At 33.4% G+C, this 25,004-nt stretch overlaps 3 protein-coding genes and 1 non-coding gene across 7 annotated transcripts; 3 read left to right on the top strand and 1 right to left on the bottom strand.

Annotated features, from left to right (window-relative positions):
• Nucleotides 1-1,357: 1,357 nt before the first annotated feature.
• On the top strand, nucleotides 1,358-5,012 carry LOC132065371 (probable glucuronoxylan glucuronosyltransferase IRX7). Its single transcript, XM_059458742.1, has 4 exons — nucleotides 1,358-2,024; nucleotides 2,110-2,474; nucleotides 3,109-3,359; nucleotides 4,233-5,012. The coding sequence occupies exons 1-4, from the start codon at nucleotides 1,748-1,750 to the stop codon at nucleotides 4,696-4,698; spliced, it is 1,359 nt and encodes a 452-aa protein (XP_059314725.1). The 5' UTR covers nucleotides 1,358-1,747; the 3' UTR covers nucleotides 4,699-5,012.
• A 3,191-nt stretch (nucleotides 5,013-8,203) lies between these two features.
• TRNAY-GUA (transfer RNA tyrosine (anticodon GUA)) lies at nucleotides 8,204-8,287 on the top strand. Its single transcript is given in 2 exon segments — nucleotides 8,204-8,240; nucleotides 8,252-8,287. It is a non-coding gene; the product is annotated as a tRNA-Tyr (tRNA).
• Nucleotides 8,288-9,478: 1,191 nt separating this feature from the next.
• Nucleotides 9,479-16,326, top strand: LOC132065370 (uncharacterized). Its single transcript, XM_059458741.1, has 7 exons — nucleotides 9,479-9,620; nucleotides 9,717-9,901; nucleotides 14,293-14,375; nucleotides 14,459-14,545; nucleotides 15,064-15,212; nucleotides 15,316-15,447; nucleotides 15,868-16,326. Exons 2-7 carry the CDS (start codon nucleotides 9,757-9,759, stop codon nucleotides 16,055-16,057), a joined length of 786 nt encoding a protein of 261 aa, XP_059314724.1. The 5' UTR covers nucleotides 9,479-9,620; nucleotides 9,717-9,756; the 3' UTR covers nucleotides 16,058-16,326.
• A 1,126-nt stretch (nucleotides 16,327-17,452) lies between these two features.
• LOC132065368 (uncharacterized) lies at nucleotides 17,453-24,418 on the bottom strand. 4 transcript variants are annotated; one of them, XM_059458738.1, is made up of 10 exons: nucleotides 24,263-24,410; nucleotides 22,763-22,865; nucleotides 22,176-22,521; nucleotides 21,414-21,447; nucleotides 20,595-20,810; nucleotides 19,842-19,931; nucleotides 19,628-19,693; nucleotides 18,970-19,061; nucleotides 18,819-18,866; nucleotides 17,453-18,157 (listed from the first exon to the last, which is right to left on the bottom strand). In XM_059458738.1, exons 3-10 carry the CDS (start codon nucleotides 22,499-22,501, stop codon nucleotides 18,040-18,042), a joined length of 990 nt encoding a protein of 329 aa, XP_059314721.1. In that variant the 5' UTR covers nucleotides 22,502-22,521; nucleotides 22,763-22,865; nucleotides 24,263-24,410; the 3' UTR covers nucleotides 17,453-18,039. The 4 variants fall into 4 exon arrangements, with proteins under 4 accessions (XP_059314721.1, XP_059314723.1, XP_059314720.1 ...); XM_059458740.1 differs by having other exon boundaries at nucleotides 22,767-22,865; XM_059458737.1 differs by lacking the exon at nucleotides 22,763-22,865 and having other exon boundaries at nucleotides 24,263-24,418.
• Between the last annotated feature and the right edge of the window lie 586 nt (nucleotides 24,419-25,004).

The following is a 25,004-nucleotide window of genomic DNA, read 5'->3' as shown; positions in this document are numbered from 1 at the left end:
TCGTGAATTATTAATTATGCAGACATATAGTAATTTTTATGTAATTTTCAAATATGTAAATTTTATTAGAAAATACTCAAAGAATCTATATTTGAAATTAAGTCAAAGAAAGATTGTTTGGCTGTCAAATAGGCCATCTCTCGTATAAATTGGTACGGAGGGAGCAGTACTCCTTTATTTCCTCTTTGAGATTGAGAAACATATCTCCAAACCTAATATGCTTTTTTATTTTTTGTTGGGTAAAAACTATGTATTATAAAGCTAATCCCATAATATGTCTAGATGATTTGATCACAACTAGATAAATTTCTTGAATTGATGACAACATCGTACACACTTTTCGCTTTTTAAGTTTGAATAGATCACTCTGTGTAACGAGTTATTCACGTTGATTGTTGGTACAAAACTAAGCACATTTTAGAAGAAAATTTGCTCTTGTTCTATTTAAAAGAAATGTCATTAAAATCGTTAAAGAAATTACAACGAATTTAGTAGTTTCCAAAGCCCTTGAATTTAGACTTTGAACAAGAATAACACGATTTACATAACATTCCATACACTTTATGTGAAATACATGAAGAAACAAGTTCAAAATTTTGACCAAATTAGAAAGTACTAAAGTTCATGGACTATATCCATTGTCAAAATATCACACTTGCACTATTGCACTAATCTAGATCTCACCGTCCAACGTTCTATCAAGAATTTAGCATTAACTCCAATCTATGTGAAAGTGGATAATAAATGAGATCATAAATAACTCCCTTCATTAATATTATCAACTAAACAGAGTGTTTGACCTTCCATCTTGTAAATTGCTCATTAGCTTTTTCTATCTATTTTTGAGATCTAATTAATTCAGATTCGCATCACCCCACTTTAACGGATAAATCGCTCCTCATCAAACACAACTTTATTATCAGGACTCAATTTTTGTGTTTTACCCATTATTTGCCATCCGCTTTAGGCCTAGACTAATTTAGATTTTAGCCAGAAAATTCAAATTTGGTGATAAATTGCTCCCTATCAAAGATAACTCTATTCCTAGAACTCGATTTTTGTTTATCGCCTGGTATTCAATTTTGGCCTGGAGCCCTCAACCAGTTCAGATTTGCGCTGAAAAAATCCAACTTAACGGGCAAATCGCTCTTTATTAAAGATAATTCTTAAATTTGAATTTGAGATCTTTGATTAAAAATGAAATGAGGGGATTGTTATAACCCCATACATATTTTAGCGGTTCCAACTTGGAAACTCACACTTCCACACAACATTATAATTAATTAAACATATTCAAAGGATATTTTCATAATTAAACTTTAAAACATATTAAATGCCGCCTTAGAAACCTTGAACAATGCCGCTATTCATTCTGCTCCATTTACAACACAATGTGACCTTTCTGCAACTCTTTCTCTCTCTTCATTTTCCCTCTCTCTTCTCTGCAACTTCATGACCTCCATGATTATTTTTTTTTCCTTGGGAAACCAAAAACTGAACCAAACCCCAATACTAAATTATTATTTTCTTGAACCATTACTAATTTATTAATTAGGTGTCAAAATTTTATTCTTTCATTTCTTTATTCTTCTTTAAGTTAAAACGAACTCTTAACAAACCACAAGTCTTCTTCAATACCTTGTTTTTCTTCATTTCCACTTCATATCAACACCAAATTCGACAACCCCATTTTACCAAATTTCTAAAACAACCCTTTTATTTAAGGGTTTATATAGAACAAAAAAAAATGGAACCAAAGAAACCAAGAAAAAACAGAGGTTTTTATGTTAGAATGAAGTTGTTAAACAACAACAGATATGGTAGAACAAATTTTTGTTACAGATATTTCAAATGGTTACTTTGGTTTTCACTTTCTTTTTATTTTTTTGCTTCATTTCTATTCAATCATAAACCTAATACTTCTTCTTTCATTTCTAATATTTCTAAAACAACCGTTCATCAATATTCTGAAAAAGCTTCACGTGCCCTTATTGAATCATCTATCAAACAAAATCACCATCAAGGTACATTTAATTTGCTCACATTAATGTTATTTTTTAATTAATCTTCTATTTTTTTGCTGACATTAATATTTTTTTTTTGGTGCAGATTTGTTGAATGGTTTAAAGATTTACGTTTATGAATTACCAACGAGGTACAATACAGATTGGCTATCAAATGAAAGATGTAGTAACCATTTATTTGCATCTGAGGTGGCAATACATAAAGCTTTATTGAAAAATGATGATGTTAGAACATTTGATCCATATGAAGCTGATTTTTTCTTTGTACCAGTTTATGTTTCTTGCAATTTTAGCAAAGTTAATGGATTTCCAGCTATTGGCCATGCTCGTAAATTAATTTCTTCAGCTATTGAGCTTATTTCTATGGAATTTCCTTTCTGGAATCGAAGCTTAGGTGAAGATCATGTCTTTGTTGCTTCTCATGATTTTGGGTCTTGTTTTCACACATTGGTAAGTTCAATATTTGATTTTTTTTTCTTTTTTCCCAATGAAGTACTCCTCTGTTTCAATTTACGTGATACATTTACAAGTTAAATAAGAAAATTTTTGACCGTGGTATTCAAATGTTTTTTAAATTGTTAGTTATTGTGACTTTGTACTTTCAATGAAGTTTTTAATATGTAAATTATTTTTCAAAAAACTTAAGAGACGATTGGCCATGAAAATCAAATATATTTCACTTTATTTGAAATTTTTGAGGTTGAGAATGGAGTTGTGTTTGGTTATATTTTTTTTCAAAAAGTATTTGTTTGTTTGAATGTAAAAATAATGTGAATACGTCTTTTGCTGTTTTTCAAATTTTAATTACAATTTCAAGTTGCATTTGAAATTTTCATGATCAAACGCTGATTTTCAAATGAAGTGGAAAAAAATTCGGAAAAAAGTGAAGTTCTCATGGCCAAACAGGTCTTAAAGTTTGTATATCTGAATTCACGGTCAAAATAACAGCGTTTGATTTTCGAAATCCGAACGGTAATATATAAATTGGGACAGGAGTAAATTTTTCATTGAATGTTCTGTTAAGATTTTTGTTTTTTGGATAAAGTTTTGATCTTTATGGTTTTTTTTTTTTTGTTTTTTATAGGAGGATGTGGCTATGGCAGATGGGATACCTGAAATTTTGAGAAATTCAATTATATTACAAACATTTGGTGTTAAATATGATCATCCATGTCAAAGAGCAGAACATATTGTGATTCCACCGTATGTTTCACCGGAAAGTGTACGAAAAACGCTTGCCACGTCGGATGTTAATGGTCGGCGTGATATTTTTGCATTCTTTAGGGGTAAAATGGAAGTCCACCCTAAAAATGTCAGCGGGCGTTATTACAGCAAGTAAGTAAATTCTTGGCTTCATACATTGATAGGTCTTTAAATTTGCTATTGTAATTCTCACTCCGTCTCAATTTATTTGATATAATTTAACTGGATACGGAATTTAAGGAATAAAGTAAGATTTTTGAATCTTGTGATCTAAAATAAATCAAAGATGTTTGAGTATTTTAAATTATCCGTTAAGCGTAAAAGAAAAATTTAAAATTACAGTGTTATCAAATAAGAAAATGTATCATTATTTTTAAGATAAGCTAAAAAGAAAAACGTGTCACATAAATTAGGATAAGAGATTAAATGAAATTTTGTTTAGACACTTTAACTAAAATTTGTTTCTGAACATATAATAAATTGTTTCGATTAGACACTTTCGATTTTAGTTTTGGAAATTTTGCTGCCCTTTTTTCAAGTGCTCTACAACAAAAACAATATTAGATTAAGATAATTTCAAGTGCGACTTGTTGGGCTTTAGAGTTTACGAAAATCTTACCCCTATCTTGAGAGATATAGATGTTGTTTTTGATATACCCTTGTCTTAGAATTATTGAGTAGATAAGTTAATCACTTAAAACATATCATCTCCTTTAATTATGTTCATACCCCTCAATTAGCCACGCATTTTCTAATTGAGACTGATATGTACAGAAATGACATATTTAATGGGATTAACTTACTATTTAATAAACATTTGAGAAGACACTCAAAAGTTAAATGTCTTACAAGAATATTTTATTATTTGTTTAGGTGTTCGATTGAAACAATCTATAATTTGACGACTAGTTTAAGAAATTGTCAACGTCATCTTTTTGTTCTCATTTAAATTGAAAGGTCTAATATGACCCTTTACCCATTTTTTTCTTCTCCTTTCATTTTCAGGAAAGTCCGTACTGTTATATTAAAAAAATACGGAAATGATCGGAGATTCTACCTGAAACGTCACCGTTTTGCCGGTTATCAATCAGAGATATTACGTTCTACCTTTTGTTTATGTCCATTAGGGTGGGCCCCATGGAGTCCACGACTCGTGGAATCGGTCGTTTTAGGTTGCGTACCGGTTATAATTGCCGACAAAATCGACCTCCCGTTTTCCTCCGCCGTACCATGGTCGGAGATATCGATCACGGTGGCGGAGAAAGACGTCGGAAAACTAGATTCTGTTCTTGAACATGTAGCATCGACCAACTTAAGCATCATACAACAGAAGTTATGGGACCCTAGAATTACAAGGGCCCTTTTGTTTCATGATCGGACGGTTGAAGGTGATGCCACGTGGCAAGTGTTACATGCTTTGACAAAGAAGTTAAATCGGTCGTATCGAAGGTCAAGAGTTTCAAGCGAATGAGAAGCGGCCACGTGGATGGAATATATTTGCTAGCTAAGAAAAAGGCTTCTTAAAGCTACGTGGAAATGCGTAAATGTGGGAGACAGCTATGGATGTGTTGGACTGTTCTTTTGACAAGACAACTCTGTTTATTATGTTACACTAAAAATGTATATAGAGTTAGGGGAAGTGGGGTCTACTAGAGTTGTATGCTGAGGTGGCAGAATGTGATTGGAGGAGGAAGCGGCTCGGGGTGGACAAGAGCTTATGTTGTACATGTGAGAAAGGAATATTAATTTTTTAATTGGTAATGGGGGAAATATGGAGAGACAGGATAGTTGAGAAAATATGCGCATGGTCTGAGTTGTGGATGCTTCTTGTTTTGCTTTAAAATTCCTTCATTATTTTTTTGAATTTTTTTTTTTCATTGTAGAAATGTTACTCAACATACAAAAGGAAGGAAGCAAAAAAGAAGATAATACTGTAAAATACGTTAATGTTCAAATTCAATGGGTTGATTTTTTTTCTTTTCATTCGATATTGTGTATTTGCCGTCATATTTCTCTTGATACCATGCTTTTTACCTTGATTTGTTGTCACGTCACTATTTTTTTCTTTTGAGCTGAGAGTATACCGAAAACAGCCTTCCTACCCCATAAAGGTAGAGGTAAGATATGCCTACATCTTGTCCGCCGATCACCATATTCCACTTGAGGGACCACACCGGGCATGTTGTTGTTGATATTGTGTATTTGCTATAGAGTTTGATTAATTTTAATTCACGTTAGAAAGTTCACTTTGATAAGTAAAATGCTTCCTACTAAAACGATCTCACTTTGAGAGTAAAACACTTTCTATTTTAGGTGACTAAAATCCTAAACCCCGATTTCGAGAATTTTTTCTTATGTCCAGAGTATTTAACAAATCATTACCTCTTCTACTCTAATTTATTTCATACACTTTTGGTCCGTCTTCGAAATGGTATGTTTATGTTTTTAGAATTTTTTGTTAAAATAACTATTTTATTTTTAATGAAATGATTTATAGCCGTAAAATTATTTATGACTTGTTTTACACTATACTTATTATTATTTTTTTAATGAAAACTACCCTATTAAAGTGTATCACATAAAATTAAATGATTTTTTTTTTATTTACACAATTTTATTTTCCGACGAAAAGACTTCCATTAAACTTCTTCAACTTCCTTCACTGCTCGAATCCTAGAGATTTGATTAAATGCTGGATGGACTGGACTACTCAAAATTTGAAATATTTTTGTATTCAATTACTGACAGTTGAAGGAAAAAAGAATTGTTGAAGTGGGTGAAACAATGAATGCAGAGATTTAATTTAGTGAAGAACATGGATGGGAGGAGGGAGAAGGGAATACATTATTTTATCCACAATCATAAAGTGTGTGTGAGAGAGAGAGAAAACAGCAAGGAGACAGCAAGGATGTGTCAGAAACTTTAATGTTTGCGTATTTTAATGGTGGTAGAAAATTAAACGTTAGAGGAAGACAGTAAGTTGTACATTTCAATTATTGAGTGCCGTGGTCACGGGTTGTAAGACTGAAACCAAACAATAACACTGACCTAACGTAAATTTTTAGTCCCAACCAAGTTCTCTGTTTTTAAGGCTGTTCTTTTTGGACCCTTTTGGGTTCCATATTTGTCTCCTACTCTATCTTTTTTTTATTTACCCCACATCTTTTTTAGGGTTTTAACTTTTAACCATTAGCCCTTTGCAAGAGGAGATGAATTTTGGAGGTAATGATAAAGTTATTTTTACATAATTTATAAGTCCTGGCTTTGATTTGCACGCAATTAGCTACTGATAATTTGTTGGTTGTATATTAGTAGGGTTACTTTTGAAGTAATATAGGCATAAGCCACATGCATCTGGGGTGTCATCCAAGGGAAAAGTACATTCAAAATACATAAAAAGAATTTTTTCATGGATATATACTATGTGTTGAACCTCCTTAATTTCATCGTATACATATATTTTTTAATATTTTGACACCCCTTATTAAATTTCCTAATTCCGCCACTGGGCATAACTAAGTGATTGTGTGGTTACAAAGTTAAAAATAAAAATAAACATGACTTTATTAAATGTAATTCTCAGTAGTTGGGGACCTTCTGAGTAACGAACTAAAGCTTCATGTTTCCGTGTGACTTATAGTCACGACTTCGAGTCGCGTAGAATATCCACTAATATATACTTGCATCGGGATAACTCTTTCTTAGACCTTGTGTGCATGAACAAATTAAAGCTTCGTACACCAGACTGCTTTATTTAATCATTTGTGATAACTTGACCGTTATCTTTGTAAAATTTTTGTCATTCAATTATCATTTAAACTTCTGCAAATTTGCATAGTGTTAGGTTATCAGGGGCGGAAGCAAATATATAGCTGCGATTATATGAACTCAATATTTTCGACGCGCATATAAAATTATGTGTAAAAATCTATTAAGAGTGCAATAAATAGTAGTTGAAGTCATAATTTTAGAAGTACAATATATTCATTACTAAAAACTTTATAGGTTGAACTCCTAAAACTTAAATACCAATCAATTTGGTTCTGTTGGTTACTTCGTTTACTATGTTAGGGGTTTTCAAATGTTCATATAATGCTAAAATTTGATTGCATTTACAATTTCAAAAAGTTCAAACAGACATTCGCAACTTGAAGACTGTTGGGATGAAAATGATGGTTGTATCATTGTCGAAGTCTTTTGGTAGACTAATGATCTGAATTGCTTCAAATGGATATCTAGGACGAGAATTTTGGACCATCATTCATTGAAGTTATAGCTCCTTTCTAACTATTTTTTATTCTTCGGCTAGACGGTTAATGTATGTCAATTTAGCAAATTAATGTCTTAAGTCACTCAATCATACCATTAAAAGTTGTTGTTTAGAGTGAAACTGAATATGCCGAGTTTGGTTGCTTGCCCGTGGTGTAATCCGATAGGATGAAATGGACATTTCTATCTCAAAAGTTATCAAGCGTCCGAAACAAAATATTCCCCATTTACGTAGTATAAAATGTTGAGTTTTAACCCACATAATCCCGCAATTATTGGAAAATATAGAAGAATATATATTTTTAACAGAAACTGGTTCGAACCCTTCCATTGGACTTTATCTATACGTGGGATCGAATCCCCGCCGAATCTTTCTTTAAAATTCAATTCGCTTTTTTCTAAAAAAGCAAAATAGAAAACTACTATTGTACTATCTCTTTTTTAACAAAGTCAACTAAAAAAAGAGCTAATATATATTTTACAATATTTCAAATCAAATTTGAAACAAAAACTGAACCCACAAGCTTATGATTTTTTCGTATAAAATGCATAATTTTGTAGGAGTATATATTTTAACAGAAACTGAACTTTTTTCTATAAGGATTATTTTCGCATAGTTTGACTGAAAAAAGAAAAAAAAAAAAAAAAAGGTTGAGCGTTCCTATAAATATTAATATATAGATATGTAGAGTGACATCAAGCATCATCCGACCTTAGCTCAGTTGGTAGAGCGGAGGACTGTAGTTGTTGCTGAAATCCTTAGGTCACTGGTTCGAATCCGGTAGGTCGGATTATACTTTTTTTTAAAAAAAAAATAAATCCTCTTTTTTTCTTGATAGCAATTTATACATGATTTCAAAAGGATAAAGTCAGAACTCAAAAAAATCTTCTTTTATAGATTGTGTTAAAAAAAAAAAAAAAAAAAAAGACAACTTTTCACATTTAGTAAGTTTTAAGTCCGACATTCCTTCCCTTATAGAAATAACATGACATGATTAAAATCACAAGATTCGTTGGGTTACTTCTATTTTTTAATCTATGTTTTCATAATATACTTATAATTTCAATAGGGGGACAATTGATATGTAATATCAATTTATTATTCAGAACTCAATAATCACAAAATTTAAAAATCTTCTTTACATTCTTAACTTTTACACAATCAAATTAATAAGGCACGTAAAATTAAACAAAGGAAGTAATATTTAATATTATGTGCATTGATAATATAAACAACTTTTATAAGAACACATCTATTTTAACTAACAAATTACAGTAAGTTATTTTATTTTGAGGAAATGAGATCTCTTGTCCTCTTATAATTTGAATATAATAAAATAACATTTCCAGATCATTTATTTGTTATTTTCTAGATCTCCTATGTGTAAAAATTAAAGATAAATTTCTTGTAAAAAGGTCATAAAACTAAAACATTTTATAATGGCCTACTACATATTTGACCTAACAATTACCTATTATTGTAGATTATTACAATCTACAGTTGCAAATTAGAAGAAATATGATCTCTTGGTCTCTTACAAATTGAATAGAAGAAAATAACTTTTCAGATCTCTTGTAAAAGGGTCATAAAACTAAAAAAAAGTTTATAAAGTGCCAAATAACCATTTAGAGGAAATAATAGTGTTTTTTTGCATAGATTTCCCTTCAAAGGCGATGGTCTTTAATTTTTGCCCTTCACTTAAAAAAGTGATCGAAAATATCCCGAAGTTCTGGGTTCGAACACCGCTCAGTAAAAAAAAAAAATGACACAATTCCGCAAGCCAAGGCTTGGCGAAAATTTTGTTTTAAAGCAAAAGTTTGACTTGTGAAATTTTACAAGACATTTTTTTGTTTTTTTGTTTTTTTTTTCGGGATTTCTGAAAGTCGAAGGGCAAAAACTAAAAACCTCCCCACCCCCACGCCCGCCACCCCACCCATCCCTGATTAAGGAAAATCTTGCAAATTGCCTTGTCCTAGGGCTTTGGGCTGCGTTTTTCCCCATTCGTAAAAATAGGCCCAAAACTTGAGAGCAGAGTTTAAAGCCCAAATTTCCCTCTCAATAAACCCGTTTTGACACATTTGCATCGGTGGCCCTCTAGATCACCGGTGTTTTTCGCCGTTCCGGTAATGTTCCAGTAATCATCAATTCCCATTAATCTATGTGTATTTTTGTAATCTAATTTGGAAAAATCATTTTTTTTTCTTGTTCTAATTTTTTAGGGTAAAGATTAAATAGAGTGAAGAATTTTGGGGAAAAGCCATGGATAAAGAGAAATTGGAACAATTGAAGGTTGAAATGCAACAATGGTTACATGCAGCTGAAGAATTCATCAATCAGATACCTCCTGTTCAACTTTATACTGCTATTGGAGTTGTATTATTCACTCTCCTTTTATTGTTAATCAGTAAGTTCTTAAACTAATCCATTAGGGTTTAAAGATTACATTTTTTTGATTATTTCTTGTTTGGGTCTCATGGGTGTGTGTTAAATGCTTTTGAATTTTTGATTAATAGCACTTTTGGTCGCTCGATTATTTACTAAATTACGATGAAGCCAAAGGGGGTTCAACGTCTATTATATATACACAAAAAATAATTTTAACCTTGTATATTATGTGTAATTTTCTGCCTAAGGGGGTTCGACCCCCTGAACCCTACCTAGCTCCGCCCTTGCGACTAAGCACATTTAACCTTTAATTACTTGAAATTTGAACTTTTGATCCCTTTGCTAGTGAATAATCACAGAGTTTCTAGAGTATTGATTGTTCAACCATTTAATTACCGATGTGTTATATTAAAGTTGTATTTTTGCTCCATATTTAAGGGTAATGTACAAATTATCTAAATATAACATATTTTCTATGTAAAGGGACTAAAATCACACATTTTAGTTAATCGAAGGTTATACGTGCTTAGTCAAATATCACAAGGATTGAAATCAGAAATTACCCATAATTGATGGACCAAACATGCTATTACCCCTTTCTTCATTTAGCATTGTGACTTGTTTAGATTGGAAGAGAGTGGGATTGCTAAAGAACTTTACATTTCTTTGTTCGCTTGCAAAATGTTGATTGCATAACTCATTCAGCACATCTTAATCAAGTACAAAAACAAAGCTTTGTTCTGTTAGTTAATCGGCCCTCAATCCCAATTTAGTTTGGATCAGTTATATGAATATTCTGTTAACATTGAGGAATCATCATAGCTTGCTTATTTTTCGGAAAATAGTTTGCTTTTGTTTTGCTAGCCATCATCCTACCGTACTCTCGTCTTTTACTAAACAACGGTTTCGATAGCTGATTTAGGACTTAGTTTTTCACTACCTGTATATAAGTAAGTGGTAATTGATTGAATCGTTCAGCGTATTGCCTAGTGGTCGATGAAGTGGGTTGAGAACCATGAGGTCTCAGGTTCAAATCCCAGCAGAGAAAAAAGTAGTAGGTTATTTCTTCCAATTTATCCTAGCCTTGGTGGACAGAGTTATCTGGTTCCTGTTGCTGGTGTGAGGTGGCAGGTATTCCGTGGAATTAGTCGAGGTGCACGCAGGCTGGCCAGGACACGCGGCTTAAAAAGAAAAAGAAAGAGTATCTTACTGATTATGTTATTGGTGGAATTCATAATTATCAATAAGAATATTTTAATTAAAATAACAACAATAACTATGTATCGATTCCACACAAGTTGCGGTCTGATATATGAAATCTTAATATTCATGTTGCTCCTTTTGAGATCTTTTCATTGCAATTTTCTGTAAGACAACTAAACATAAAAGAGTATCAGAAGTTTTCTTTTTTCTACTGGCATATACATCTCTAGCAGGACTGAAAATCTCCTACAAAGCAATGGATCTAAATTAAACGTTGTAACGTGATTAAAACTTAATCGTAAATAATTGCTGTTACCAGTATTAATCTTTTTCTTTTATCACCCTATTTTTTTCACTAAGCCTGGAGGGATTCAAAAGATTGTAGGTTTTTGGAGACTACTTCCTTCCATGTGATTTTCGTGTTAACACGTCCCCTTTTAACACCTTCACTTTCCAAGATTTCACACCCATGGTCAGGTGTTTAAGAGGTCGATTTAGGACATAATCGGACCATCTCAATTGACGTGTTCTCGTTATCCTTTGCGTGTGCTAATTGCCCGTTCTGCTTAGTATGTCATTTTTAATCTTGTTTAGTTTCGTTTGACCATGCATCCATCTTATCATATGGATCTTTGCGACACTCGTCTTGTGAATATGTTGGACTTTAGAGGCCTATGCATTCACTCCTATATAATATTTAAGGTCTCACAACTGTTTTATTAGAACTTTGCTTTCATTTCCGTACATACCCTGATAACGTAATACTCAGGTACACTTTTCTACTTTAACCATCCTATTTTGGATATATGTGTAATATCTTCATCTATCATATACATCCCAAGAAAATTATAATAAGAGTAGAATATCAGAAACCCAAATATTATAATAATGGAGAATATCAGAAACCCAAGGTTTATAGAACTTCCCATATCTGATGTAGCTTAAAACTCCGCCATGAAGAGTCCTCTTTTATATCTCTAGTAACATAATTCAATAAGCGGTTTCGTCTCTCATTTTTAGGCATGGTATTAGAGTTTATTACTTACCAGCGAGCAGCCTTACGCCGTCTGTCTGCCCAAAAATTTTCCTTCTCTTGACGAGTGCATTATTCTTGTTTGTTTTTGGTGATCATTCAAGGGTGTGTTTTTGGTGATCAATTAAGTGATAACCATCTTGTCTAGCATTCTTCCGACAATTTTTCGAACATTACCCAAAAATTCTTCTTTTCTTCTAGATCTCTATGATATTACCGTCTCAACAATTTTGATAGAATTTTAAGCAGCTTTTCCTACGGGTGAGTGACCTTAAGCTGCCTGTTCGGTTAAAGTTTCTTCTTGCTTTCATTAGTAAAATATGAAGCAAAGTATGACTATTATAAATTACTGTTATCTCTTTCGGTGACTGTTCTAGACGCACTGGTCTTACTTCCAATGATCATTCTAGTGTTGTCATTATGCTGTTTTTCGTAATTGCTCCAGCTGCACCTCTTTTCGTGATCATTCCTGTTGGCTGTATCTTTTGGACGCATTTCCAATTGTTCTTACGAAGTTCCCAAGCAAAAAAAAAAGAAAAAAAACATTTTTTCCCTTCATGAAGTGTCTAAGTTGAATCCCTCCTCTAAATATTGAATTTCCGTCACCGTACACAAAAACACTTTTTTTCTTTTTCCTCATAGTGTCAGAGTTTAGCATGGAGTCATTTGTTTGAACATTTAATTTCCAGTAAAGTTCTTCTCTTTTTTCTCAAAAAACAAGAAAAAATAATAGAATCGGGATCTCATTATTGAGTCCTCTGCATATTGTTTTTTTGGTCATCATTCCAAGAAAGTATTCCCCCCACTTCCTTTTTATCAGTAATTTTATAGGTAATGGAAAAATCTTTCATATAAAAGCAATATACCGAAAGTAGAGAATCTGCAACATAATATGACCAAAGACGCAACACAATCTTCTCTACAAATTAGAACTTCATGGGAGCACCAAAAAGAAGCTAGAAACGAGAGGATATTCCTCAGATGTACATATACATTCTCTGTCCCATAAAAGGTTCTCCTGTTTCTTTTCTTCCAAAGGACCCACATGAGCACTAGTGGGGCAGCATCTCAGCATCTCAGGCTCCTGATTTCTCCTTCTTAGAATCCTTCTTTTCATTGAAATTCCAAAGCTTTTTATGTCATTCTTCAGCAACCAATTCAAGCTATTGCTGATGATGATCTGGACATATATATCAGTGTATCTATTTCGAGTGACTGAAAACAGATTCTTTTCCATATATGCTGCAAGAAACACTTTCTTTGTATGTGCTGGATGATTTTTCAGCAGAAACAAATTCCTCCCCACTTTTCTTCTGGATGATTTTTCAATATTATGTTGATTTTATTCACTTGTCTGCTTAATGTTCCACTTTTCTCAAGTTGTTTCTCTACTTTGGGTTTGAGGGGTGTTTTAAAATCCAAAGGAAATGAATAATTATGTCTAATGTTCCTAGTGATTATGTTTTTGTTCAAAGTCCAGAAAATCATTAAGAAATTATATGAAGTATTCTTAATGAGTATGTCATAATACTTAAAAACTAACTATAATCATATTTCGTGAAATTTCAAAGCTCTTATATAAAAATCAGAACCAAAGTTTATAAGAGTTTTTCTTCTCTTATTTTCTCTACGGAAGGACTAGTAACTTTTATTTGACAAGTGAATTTCATTCGTCTATGGATGTGCCGCTGAGTGCATTAGTTTGATGAAATATCCAAAAGTGGCAGCTTTTGTGGCTATAAGCTGCTGCTCAGAATAGTTCACAATGAATATATTTCTAGAGTGCAGGGATCGAAACGACCTGATAGTTATGACAAAGACTGTACCTAACATAATTATGCCTAGTCCGGTTGTTTCCAAGGGGGACAAAGTAAAATGTGTTAGGCTCAGTTGGCTCTTTCTATCACTTATCTCAAGACTCATTTTTTGAGTGTGTTGCTAAGCCGCGTTGCAGGACAGGTTCTCAAGGAGGGACTCAAAGTTTAGTCTTTCTTTGTCTTGTTTTCTCCTCTTTGATGCCACATTTTTGTAGTTTCTATTTCACACATTTGTTTACTATGATGAGACTCAGTGAATGGTTTCATGTATTAGTTTTAGATGTTTGCTCATCCATTTTGAATTTCTTTGAAGGCTGAAATTTGAAGAATTTCCTTTATTTACTTCTCCACCTGCAGTTCGCTTGTTCAAGCGTACAGCATCTAACACCATTGTACTCACTGGGCTTAGTGGAAGTGGCAAAACATATCTTTTTTACCAGGTAACACTTTGACACAAGTCCTGTCATAATCTTTTCAGAGTTCATCTAATTGTTCTGATTTTATTGTGCTGGCATATATCCAGCTTAAAGATGGTTCAGCCCATCAGGGTACCGTGACGTCAATGGAACCAAATGAAGACAGTTTTGTACTACACTCTGAGAAAGACAAGGTAATGAATGCTGTCTTCTCTTTTTTTCCCCTTTTCTGCCCTATAACCCATACCTAATGCGTAAGAAACCAGAAGAAAAAGCTATATGTCATCGTCTTTTATTTGTTGAAATGAGAAGTGTGTTTATGTTGCTTATTTTCTTATGTCGGTATTATTTTTCTCACACATTCGCCCCCGCCCTTCCTTCTCCACCACCACCACTAAACAAAAAGAAAAAAGAACAAGGGCAAAACTTCCCCATTGCGAATAGTTCATTTTCCCTTGTTTCGGGGCAACCGTTATGAGGAAGGGTATTTTTGAGCTACTTGGCTAGTTGGAGCCAAAAGTGTAACGGCAAGGGCCTTTTTAGCAAAAAAAACATAACGGAGGGTAAATCTGACCTATTTCGATTAGTTCAGGAGTATTTTTGGCTCTTTTCCCTTTTTTTTTTTTTTTTTGGTTATCGATTTACTGAAGTCCTTTATCCGTGAATGGGATTTCACATCTCATACTTGGACTTGTTTTGGTTTTTGCTGCAGAAAGGGAAATTGAAGCCTGTTCACGTTGTTGATGTCCCAGGGCACTCTCGTCTTCGGCCGAAATTAGATGAGTTCCTGCCTCAAGCAGCTGGTGTTGTGTTTGTGGTGGATTCTGTGGAATTTTTACCCAACTGCCGTCCTGCTTCAGAGTACTGATTGTTTCCTGCTTATATTACTTCACATTGGCAGTTGTTAATTTGATTGGATATTTGACAACTGAATTTTATATCTCATCATCCCTCTTGCATGCAGATACTTATATGAGATCTTGACAAAGGCAAGTGTAGTCAAGAGAAAAGTTCCAGTACTCCTCCTATGCAACAAGGTTGATAAAATAACCGCACATACAGCAGAATTCATCAGAAAACAGCTGGAAAAAGAAATGTAAGAGTACACTATGCATGGCATTTATTTTTGGAACAAACACCAATTTGCCTTTTGTACATGAAGAAAACACTATCTCCTCGGAAAGCCTATATATATTATGTGCATGTGAAGCATAGCATAACACTGATCCGAACACATAAAAAAACACCACTGCCTTCTGAAGAGTTGGAACCTAATTTTTCCACCGTGAAATACTGTTGCTTGCTTTATTCTTCTCTTCTTTTGTTGATATTATATCATTAATTCAGCAACAAGCTTGTAGATAGAGAATCTTCCGAAATATGAAATTTTGTTGCATGCTTTATTTGCGAATCGGTTGATTAGGTCACTGAATTATAACCACTGCAAAACCTTACAGGTTGAAGTGCTATTTCTGGTGTTCTGTTTTATAACTTGTTGACTTTCTTATTGATCCAGCGACAAGCTTCGTACATCCAGAACTGCAGTATCCGATGCAGATATCTCTAACGAATATACGCTTGGTGTACCTGGAGAACCATTTGCTTTTTCTCAGTGCCATAACAGAGTAATTGTTGCTGAAGCTTCTGGTTTGACCGGTGAAATTTCGCAGCTGGAGAAGTTCATTAGGGAGAATGTCAAACCTTGATATAGTTTTCAAGCAAACTGGTGCCCGGTTTTAAATCTTTTTATCTTCTTTTTTTGGTCCGGGAAGCTCATTATACTATCAAAAGATGGAGAAGAAACATCAACTCGGAAAAACATATTCAAAGTAGGGATAAGAGTTTGGAGAGTTTTCTTCATCTTTCAATATTAATCCACCTAAACATTATGTTTGTTGTGCCTAGAATATCTTATCATTGGATTTGATTATTTTACTTATGCTAGCAGCATTTTAAGACAAAGGACTTTCCTGTGCATGATTTTTCTCCATTGAATTTCTTTTCCTTCATGTTTTGCTAGAGTTAGCATCAAACATGTCAACATTGAAGAGTTTTTCACCCTTATGTTTCTGATATGTGAACTGTTGAAAGCGTCGAATAGCACACTTTTTGTCATAATCGAGAAAAATCATTGCATACTAGTGACACACAGTTCGAAACTCTGTGGATAATGGGTCTCAAAATAGTGCATCAACTCTGCAAACATTTATGCTTCCGCGATATATTGATGAGCAATTTGTGAAGATAATATTTTTAATGACAATTGCATACTTCTCTTATCTTGTTAATGTTACTTATGAGATCCCTTTACCAAGATTTGACTATTCAAGTGCCTGTTTGTTTAGGAAATAGGCTTTCTCAGGCCTATCCAGAAGTCTGAAGTTCCATCTACAGAAGGTCTAATTCTGAGCCGAAGCTCTATTTATTGCTCTATTCCCTTTCCTGACCAAAGTCACTAAGGCTATTTCACTTTAAAAATAAATAAAAAAATTTGTTAAACACGATTAGCATTTGACTATTGTACAATTTCCCTCCTGTCAATCATAATTGTATTTGAAAAAGTTAAAACTTTAAGAGCAAACTTCCAAAAGACACATATCTCATCTTTTTTGGTCAACAATTGCGTTAGTGTGTACCTATTCACTAGCACATGATTATACATTCTGTCAGGTATCCGTTTTGGGGTTCGACTAATATGAATTTACACTGCATAAAGCCCTATTAAAGGAAGAAGCACTCATGTCAGTTTTTTTTTTTTTTTTTTTCATCATTTTCAAACCTCAGAACCAAAAACCTCCCCTTAGGAATTTGAGGAATTCTATCCATCAGAAACAAAATAAAGCCACTACATTAAAGAACGAAATAGTAAACCACAATTATGGAAAACATGATGAAGTTTTAAACTCTTTGCTAGAAGAGACAAGTGGTAATCATTGTAAGACCATACAGGACTTAGTTTTAACTGTAAATTGATACTATAAGAGCATATAAATATTAGGTATAAATTGAGCATAACCATGACTGTATAAATCAAAGAAAAGATATACATAGAAATCAAATATAAGATGGCTCAAAGAAACAATTTTAACATTTTTACAAGACAAGAATAATATAAGAGAGGATTAAATTGATGTAAATCCCAAAGGGAACAAAGGACAAAAGTGGCTTCCAACACTTGAAGATCTCAACATTTCCAGACATATTTCCCCTTTGGAATAAACTTGAGTTAGCAAAAGAAGAGCAAAAAATAAAGAGCTGTTGAATGGTAAACAATATTGATAGAATTAACTCAAGAGATTCAAGAATGTGGGAATAAAATCTTTTTCCATTTCTTCTGAGTCTTGTTGATGATGCTGAAGCGGATTTCACTTTAACAGGTAATTGTACAAAGAGGGAAAGGCAGCAACAACATCACCATTCCAAATCGGACTCGGGTAACTGGTTTTGCAAGTAAAGGAAGAGAGGAGCAATTCCCATGTTCTTTCTAGTTTCGTTTTGGTTTCGAGGATATAAAAGAACAGATAATATATACAAGATGATCTCGAAACCAGGATGTATTAAGAATTATATATAATAGCTTGTGCTACTCATTTATTTGAGTCGCACTAAGAGTTTAAAAAAAATTGGTTTAAGAAATACTGGTGTATAATAATGTTTGACTTGTTGATGGTGTTTGAACTCATTCACTTTATCCAGATAGCTTTCTAATCATCCACTTGAACAATCTTGCTAACCAATATTTCATTGCTATCACCAAGGCAAAGAGACCATAGCAAGGGAGATGAATCACACCAACCATCAAGTAGCTGCAATTGCACATTTGGCAAAGAGCATGAAGCACATGATAAGCTTATGAACAACTCTGGATATACTAATAACATGTTTCGCCAAACTTCGAAAATCTGTTTATTTTGAAAAGTGTTTTTTGAAAAAATAGGTGTAAGGTCTATCTACCCTCCCCAGACCTCACCTGGCGGGATTATACTGGGTATGTTGTTGCTTTTTGAAAAGTTACTTTTGTAGATTAGTAGTTTGTGTTTGGCTAATCAGTTTGAAAAACACTTTTGCCAATATTATAGCAGTAATTTGTGCTTGACCAAGGTTCCAAAAGTGCTTTCGGGGAAAAACTAATTTTTTCAGCTTCTACAGTAGCTTCTGCTACTACTCAAAAACACTTACTTTTTCCAAAAAGCTTGCCAACCACCTCAATTTTCTAAAATGAACACTTATTTTGGAAAAAATATAAGCACTTTTGGCTTCCGGGAAGCTTGGTCAAAATATAAGCACTTTTGGCTTCCGGGAAGCTTGGTCAAACAGGCTATAAGGGGCAATAGCTCATTTCCGTGTACCATCAATGGTTATTTTTGCAATAACTAAAAGCATAAGAATCTGGACAACTAATTATTCGGTAGAAGACATTTCAAATAGATGTAAAGTTTGCATATACAATAAAGATTGCACACGTACAAATAGGGAGCATATTTGAATGAAAGATCCAGGAAGGGATAAGGCCACCTGTTGCAGCAAGAGTTAACCTTATTAGTAACGGCATAAGGCAAATGACTCTTACTTCAAAAAAAAAAATCGACGATGAATTGCATGCTGAATGCAAACATACCACTTTGAGACACACATATGGACGAGCCACTGGAATGCGACAAATGTGCATGTATAAAGCACAAAATATGCAAATCTGAAGAAAGGGAACCGCTGGAAGAAGCAAGAGAGTATGTTAGCCACAATTTGGGGAGAAAATGACAAAACGGTCCATTATCTTTCGTAGTACCTTTAAGTTTGCCAGAAGTGAATCCTTCTGGTTTCTATCAAATATTTACCAAACTTTGATGGTTAAATATAACCGGAAAGAAAAAAGAATTTAACAAGAAACACAAAGAATTTTCATCAAAATTCAGACACCGCAACAATACACCATCACAAACTATAGACCAAAAATAACAGAAATTACACATCACAAAGTTGTACCAAACTCTTAAAATAGACCAAAATAACATAAACTACAAAATCTGTACTTCCAACTGTGAGTCCCCGTTAAAATATTTTCTATTTTCACAGTTCATATTAATTTAACAATCAAAGTGTGTAAATATTTGATGGAGACCGTAATTGCTCACTTTTTGTAAACTTAAAGGGCAAAATCACTCAAATGATACTTAAGGGACTGTTTTGAACCTACTAGCAATAATAAAGGACCATTTTTGTCATTTTTGCACGGGATACGGTTATAGCTTAAGCCACTTGTGTGAATGCAAACTTACTAGAGAATTCAGAATCACGTCGCCAAGCAGGGTAGCAGCATTGATAGAATGCATACCAACAACCAGCTGCATAGATAGGTAGAAAATCAACTTATGTATAAATGGCGATGCAAAATGGGAAAGAAGTGCGCGTGTTAATCATCTGTTGAACTTTGTGCAAACCACAAATAAAGGAGAAGACTAAGCTAAGGAAACTACAGTTCTTAGAACTTACAAATCGTAACTTATAAACACTGGGCGTGAATAAGGGGTAGATGAGAAGCCAATAAATACAATCTGTAAGCACCACGGCACCCGCACAGACCTACAAGTTTTTGAACAAAATCAGAACAAAAGAACAAAAAGAAAATTAGCAAGTAAATGGATTGTAACTTAAACTAGGAAAACAGAGGATCATAAAGAGACATGATAAGTGGTGTAAAAGCGACTCATAAAACCGGATCAACAAGTAAACAAATACAAAGTGGCATTTCTACTAGAGACCTAACACATGTTAGAATATACTCCCTCCGTCCCAATTTATGTGACACTCTTTCCTTTTAGTCAGTTCCAGAAAGAATGACACCTTTCTATATTCAGTAACAATTTGACTTTAAACTTCCCATTTTACACAAGCCACACAATTATCTATGGCTTATTTTAAACCACAAGTTTCAGAAGTCTTCCTTTCATTCTTAAACTTCATGCCTAGTCAAACACCTTAACATAAACTGGAACGGAGGGTGTAGTTAATTAGATTGAAAAGTACTAACTTATTCAATATCTATGAGACTGTGACAAATGAGGAAGTGACAATAAAAGGTTACATATGCCATAAATGAGTATGGTAATGGTCGAGTAGATAGAGTCCTTGCTCCAACCATGAAAAAGGAAAGAAAGAAATGAAAAATAAAACTAAATATTCTGTTTTCCCCCATAATTTAAGAGAAAAAACAAATGTGAGGGAATATATCTTAAGAGAACATACCTGAAAAATTATTTGAAAGGCATACCCCAAATAACCAGCAGCTTCTCTAACATCAGTTTCCTCATTGGAACTCAAGTCCTTGGATACGCCGGGTAAACTTGCATTTTTCTCAAGAGTTGGAGAATCGTTTCTCTCTTCATCAATACAACAAACTTTTGCATCGGCAACACCCTTTCGATATTGGATACACCCATAGATGGAGAGTGAAGACCCTAACTACAGAATTTCGTTGACAACATAACCAAGTTAAAGAAACAAGGGAAATTTGATAAAGTTGTAAATTGTTGACAATATGTCTCGGGATACTACAGAAATAAAACAGATACTTGCATTATCTCTAAAATATTTGCAGAATATCAGTTTATCAGTAGCTAACTTTTAGACTTTCAAATTGTTTTCTGTTAGAGTCCTTTGTGGCTTGAAGAGTTAGTTTCCTCTTACTTTGTAATTTGGTTTTGCAGATAAGCCAGTAGCATATTTTTCTATTTCTCAATTAGGACTTGAAGCTATAAATGTATATCTCTGAGTTATTTATAAAATTAGTTTCCTTTGACTACATAGCCAGTATTTTCTCTTAGCCTTTCGCTGTTATTTCCCTAAGTTTCTTTGTTAAAAACCAACATAAATGACAGAATATCCCCCGAGCTATTTAGCAAGGGAGATACTTATTATGCCTTGCAGGAGGAAAGAAACATTTTTGTTTTCTGTAGGTAGCTATATGAAAAATAAGAAATAGGGGGTAGATTTCAAGCCATTCACATCCTCCAGATCATATCCAGAAATGAATGGTAAAGATGGTTTAATTGCTGAGTAACATACCGCAAAATAGATAGTGACCAAAGAGAATGTCCACCTGTTCAGCACAAAAAGAATAATCAAAAACTAAAAGATAAGACTAAGTATCATGCTATGAGCATGTAAAATCATATGTGGACGTGTAAAAATAAAATTCATTAGACATTCCCTCCAGTCCAAAATAATTGATGCTTTAGGCTTGGGCAAATGGATTAAGAAATTCACTTACTCCTAAATATTAAGAGGATTTAGAATACCCTTTAATTATGATTTTCTTTTCTTTTTAGGATGACATTTATCATGGGGTTATGGGAATGTGTCAAGAGCAAATTTGAGAAAAATAATTAAACACCTTCTTGGTTTTGTGAAACATCAATTATCTTGGACCAACTTTTAGAGGCTAAAACATCAATTATTTTGGTTTGAAGGGAGTATTATCTTAGGACTTCGAAAGCTTCTAAGTTAGAGTTTGCAAGAGATAATCAGGCTTCTAGTATAGCTCTATCTATATCAAGGGGAAACTTGATCGATAAGACAGTCCTTAGAAACTAAAATTTTAACTAATTATGAATGGAATCAAATAATAAAATGCAAAACTAAAGAGATAGCGACGGCATGACCATGGAAGTGAACATTTCCAGCACACATTTATTCTGATTTTTAAGACAAACCTAAACTTGATCTTAACATATGCATATTAATAAAAGTGCCAGTTAGCAAGAGAGAGAACCAAAACAGAATTAAGCCAAGAAGAAATATGGAGAAGTGATAAGGAGATGTCCTTACTGAGTATAGAAAAAGAATATATCTGTACTATTTGTAACAGCATCCATGGAGAGCATTGACAGAAGAAAAATGAAAGCAATTATCCTGTAAGCGAGCAGCACAGCAGGATGGATTGCTTTGTGACATGTTGTCCAAGCTTCGTCTTTGTACAAGAACCCTACCTTTTTTTTCTCCTTATTATTATCTCTTTCCTGGTTTTTCCCCGAGTTGGGCGAACCTTCATACTTCCATATTATGAGTGCTGAAATTCCTACAACTACCAGGAACCCTGATCCCAAGATTAAGAACCTCCAGGTCAGCCAATAACTCGGGGTGGCTGTTATCATGACTTGCCGCCAACTATGTCCTGTTAAGAAGCTCATTGTAACTATTAAACGTTCAAAGCTTGAGTTTATACAGTCAGAATTCTCCAAAAAAGCATTTCACTACAGCGGTTATGTTTTCTTTGGAACAGATATTTCATGTTATGTTATATTATATGTTCTCTATAACGGCATTTCGCAATAGCCGCCAAAAAAATATCGGGACAAACGATGCTATTATAGAGAGGTTTGACTGTATTTCTTTTATCTGAAAGGTGGAATTACCTACAGCTAAAGCTAGAATTCAAGAACTTCAGACTCTACGTGATATCTCAAAATTGAAGAAATCGTATTTTTCATGGAAGATTATTTTGTCCTTTTCTATATCCTGCAGAACGAGAAGAAAGTTTTGATCTCCTACCGCTTTAAAATAAGGAGTCAAAACAGTCTGTGGTTTAGTATAGATTGAATTTCATTAGAAGTTTGTCACAACTCACTATGATATCCTCAATGGAGGAGCCAAAAATACTAACAAGGGGATTCAAAAAGAAGCGAGAATATCCCATGTGGGATTTGAAGGTGCGCCCTGAAACAATTTTTTAACAAACGTTGCCGCTGAACTAGAAGTTTCCTTATGTTAAGAGGATTCAACAACACAGACATTTTTTTGAGACTGAACAAGATACACATACACACAGACATATATATATGCAAAAAGGTTTATTTTTACCCTATTTTCACAGTATAATTGTCCAACAAATTGAACCCCATCATTATCATAAAAAGGACATTAACACTGTTAAAAACAAATCAGAAAACAATATCACGAGCCGAAACAAGATAAGCATGGCATAATATATATATTGAAAAGCATTGCCCAATATGATGGGGTTTGAACCTTCCACCTCGACCGTGGAAGGCAGGGAGCTCACCGAGTGAGCTAATACCTACAAACCCGTTTGCCCTTATCCATATAACAATCTTTACATTTTGGAACCTTTCAAAAAAAAATCAAATTTCATTAAACTATTTTCAAACATTACTTTGATAAGATGTTACAATATAAATTATACTTTTTAATCATTACTTAAACAATTTCTTCAATATAAAAAGGACAACCCGACGCACTAAGCTCCCGCCATGCGCGGGGTTCGGAGAAGGGCAGGCGGTCTATTGTACTCAGCCTTACCCAGCATTTCTGCAAGAGGTTGTTTCCACGGCTTGAACCCATAACCTCCTGGTCACATGGCAACAGCTTTACCAGTTACCATGCATTTCTGCAGGAGGCTTTTTCCTCTTCTTCAATATCACTAATAAATAAGTCAAGTAAAGATTTATATGCTGTATCAAAAACACAACATTTAAACACATTTTCCTCTCTGTAGCCTGTAGGTAATACACAATTGACAATTTTCACAAACATTGATAGAAAAAATAAAACATACCAAGAAAAGTTCTTGAAGAATCAATCAAAAAAGTCTCAGTTTTTCCAAATATTTTTGTTTATTCTGAGCTGCACCCATGCAGTGGCTAGGATCAAGAAGATTAGAAAAAAAAAAAAAAACAGAAATCAAAATTGGAGGACTAACAAGAACCCCACAAAAAAAAAAGAGAGTCAATCTTGAACCTAAAACAACCAAAAAATAAGATTCTTTCCCTATGTTTTTCTGTTCAAAATTGTTGGTACAATGTAGGACATAAAGCTTGATATTTGTTCCATTGCAAATTACTAGAAACATGAAAAATAGTAAATTATCTGGATTTAAGGTAATTAATATTTGTTACCTTATTGGCCCTGAAGATAGGAAAAAATGATTTGAATAAATGATAGGGAGTTGTCCCCATCTTGCTTCCTCTTTGTTTCACCAAAAACCATTGAAAGTTTCTTTTTTGTGTTGTTCTACACTAGTGATGGACCTTTTTTTTCTCTTAACCATTCAACTATAGTAGTATTAGTCAAGTATATGACTTAAAAGAAATGGAAAATTGGATTTTGTTTGGGTGAAATATTATTATAATCTGGGGATAAATTGTTGGATTATTTTATGATAAAAATATTTATTCTTAAATTTGATATTTAGGTGAAATTATTTTATGATATAGCCTCCCTATCTTCATGGTGTAGGAGCAAGGGTGCACAAACAATACTCTATTCAGATTTCATTTGTGGGATTACACTGAGTATGTTGTTGTTGTATTTTTATAACACACTTTATGTGGGATAATAATAATGGAATTACTGATCAGGTTATAAAACAACAAGATGACACATTTGTCCTTCTCCGAAGCTTTTTAAAAAAGATACAATTAAAATTAAAAATAAAAGTTTATCTCAATTTAAACTAAACACATATTTATACATATTGACCATTTTTAGTCCAATGAATCAAATATCTATCAAGTGAAAAGAATATTCACTAAATAATCCTATCACTATTTAATTAATGTATTATAACCTCAGGCCGCTCACTATGAATTTTCTTTTATCCTGATGGTATTTTTGTGTCAATTTACATACAACTCAATT

This window comes from Lycium ferocissimum, chromosome 7, assembly GCF_029784015.1.
Source record: "Lycium ferocissimum isolate CSIRO_LF1 chromosome 7, AGI_CSIRO_Lferr_CH_V1, whole genome shotgun sequence".
Lineage (NCBI taxonomy): Eukaryota > Viridiplantae > Streptophyta > Magnoliopsida > Solanales > Solanaceae > Lycium > Lycium ferocissimum.
Note: the sequence above shows the minus strand (reverse complement) of the source record. Positions and strands in the feature narration are given on the sequence as shown.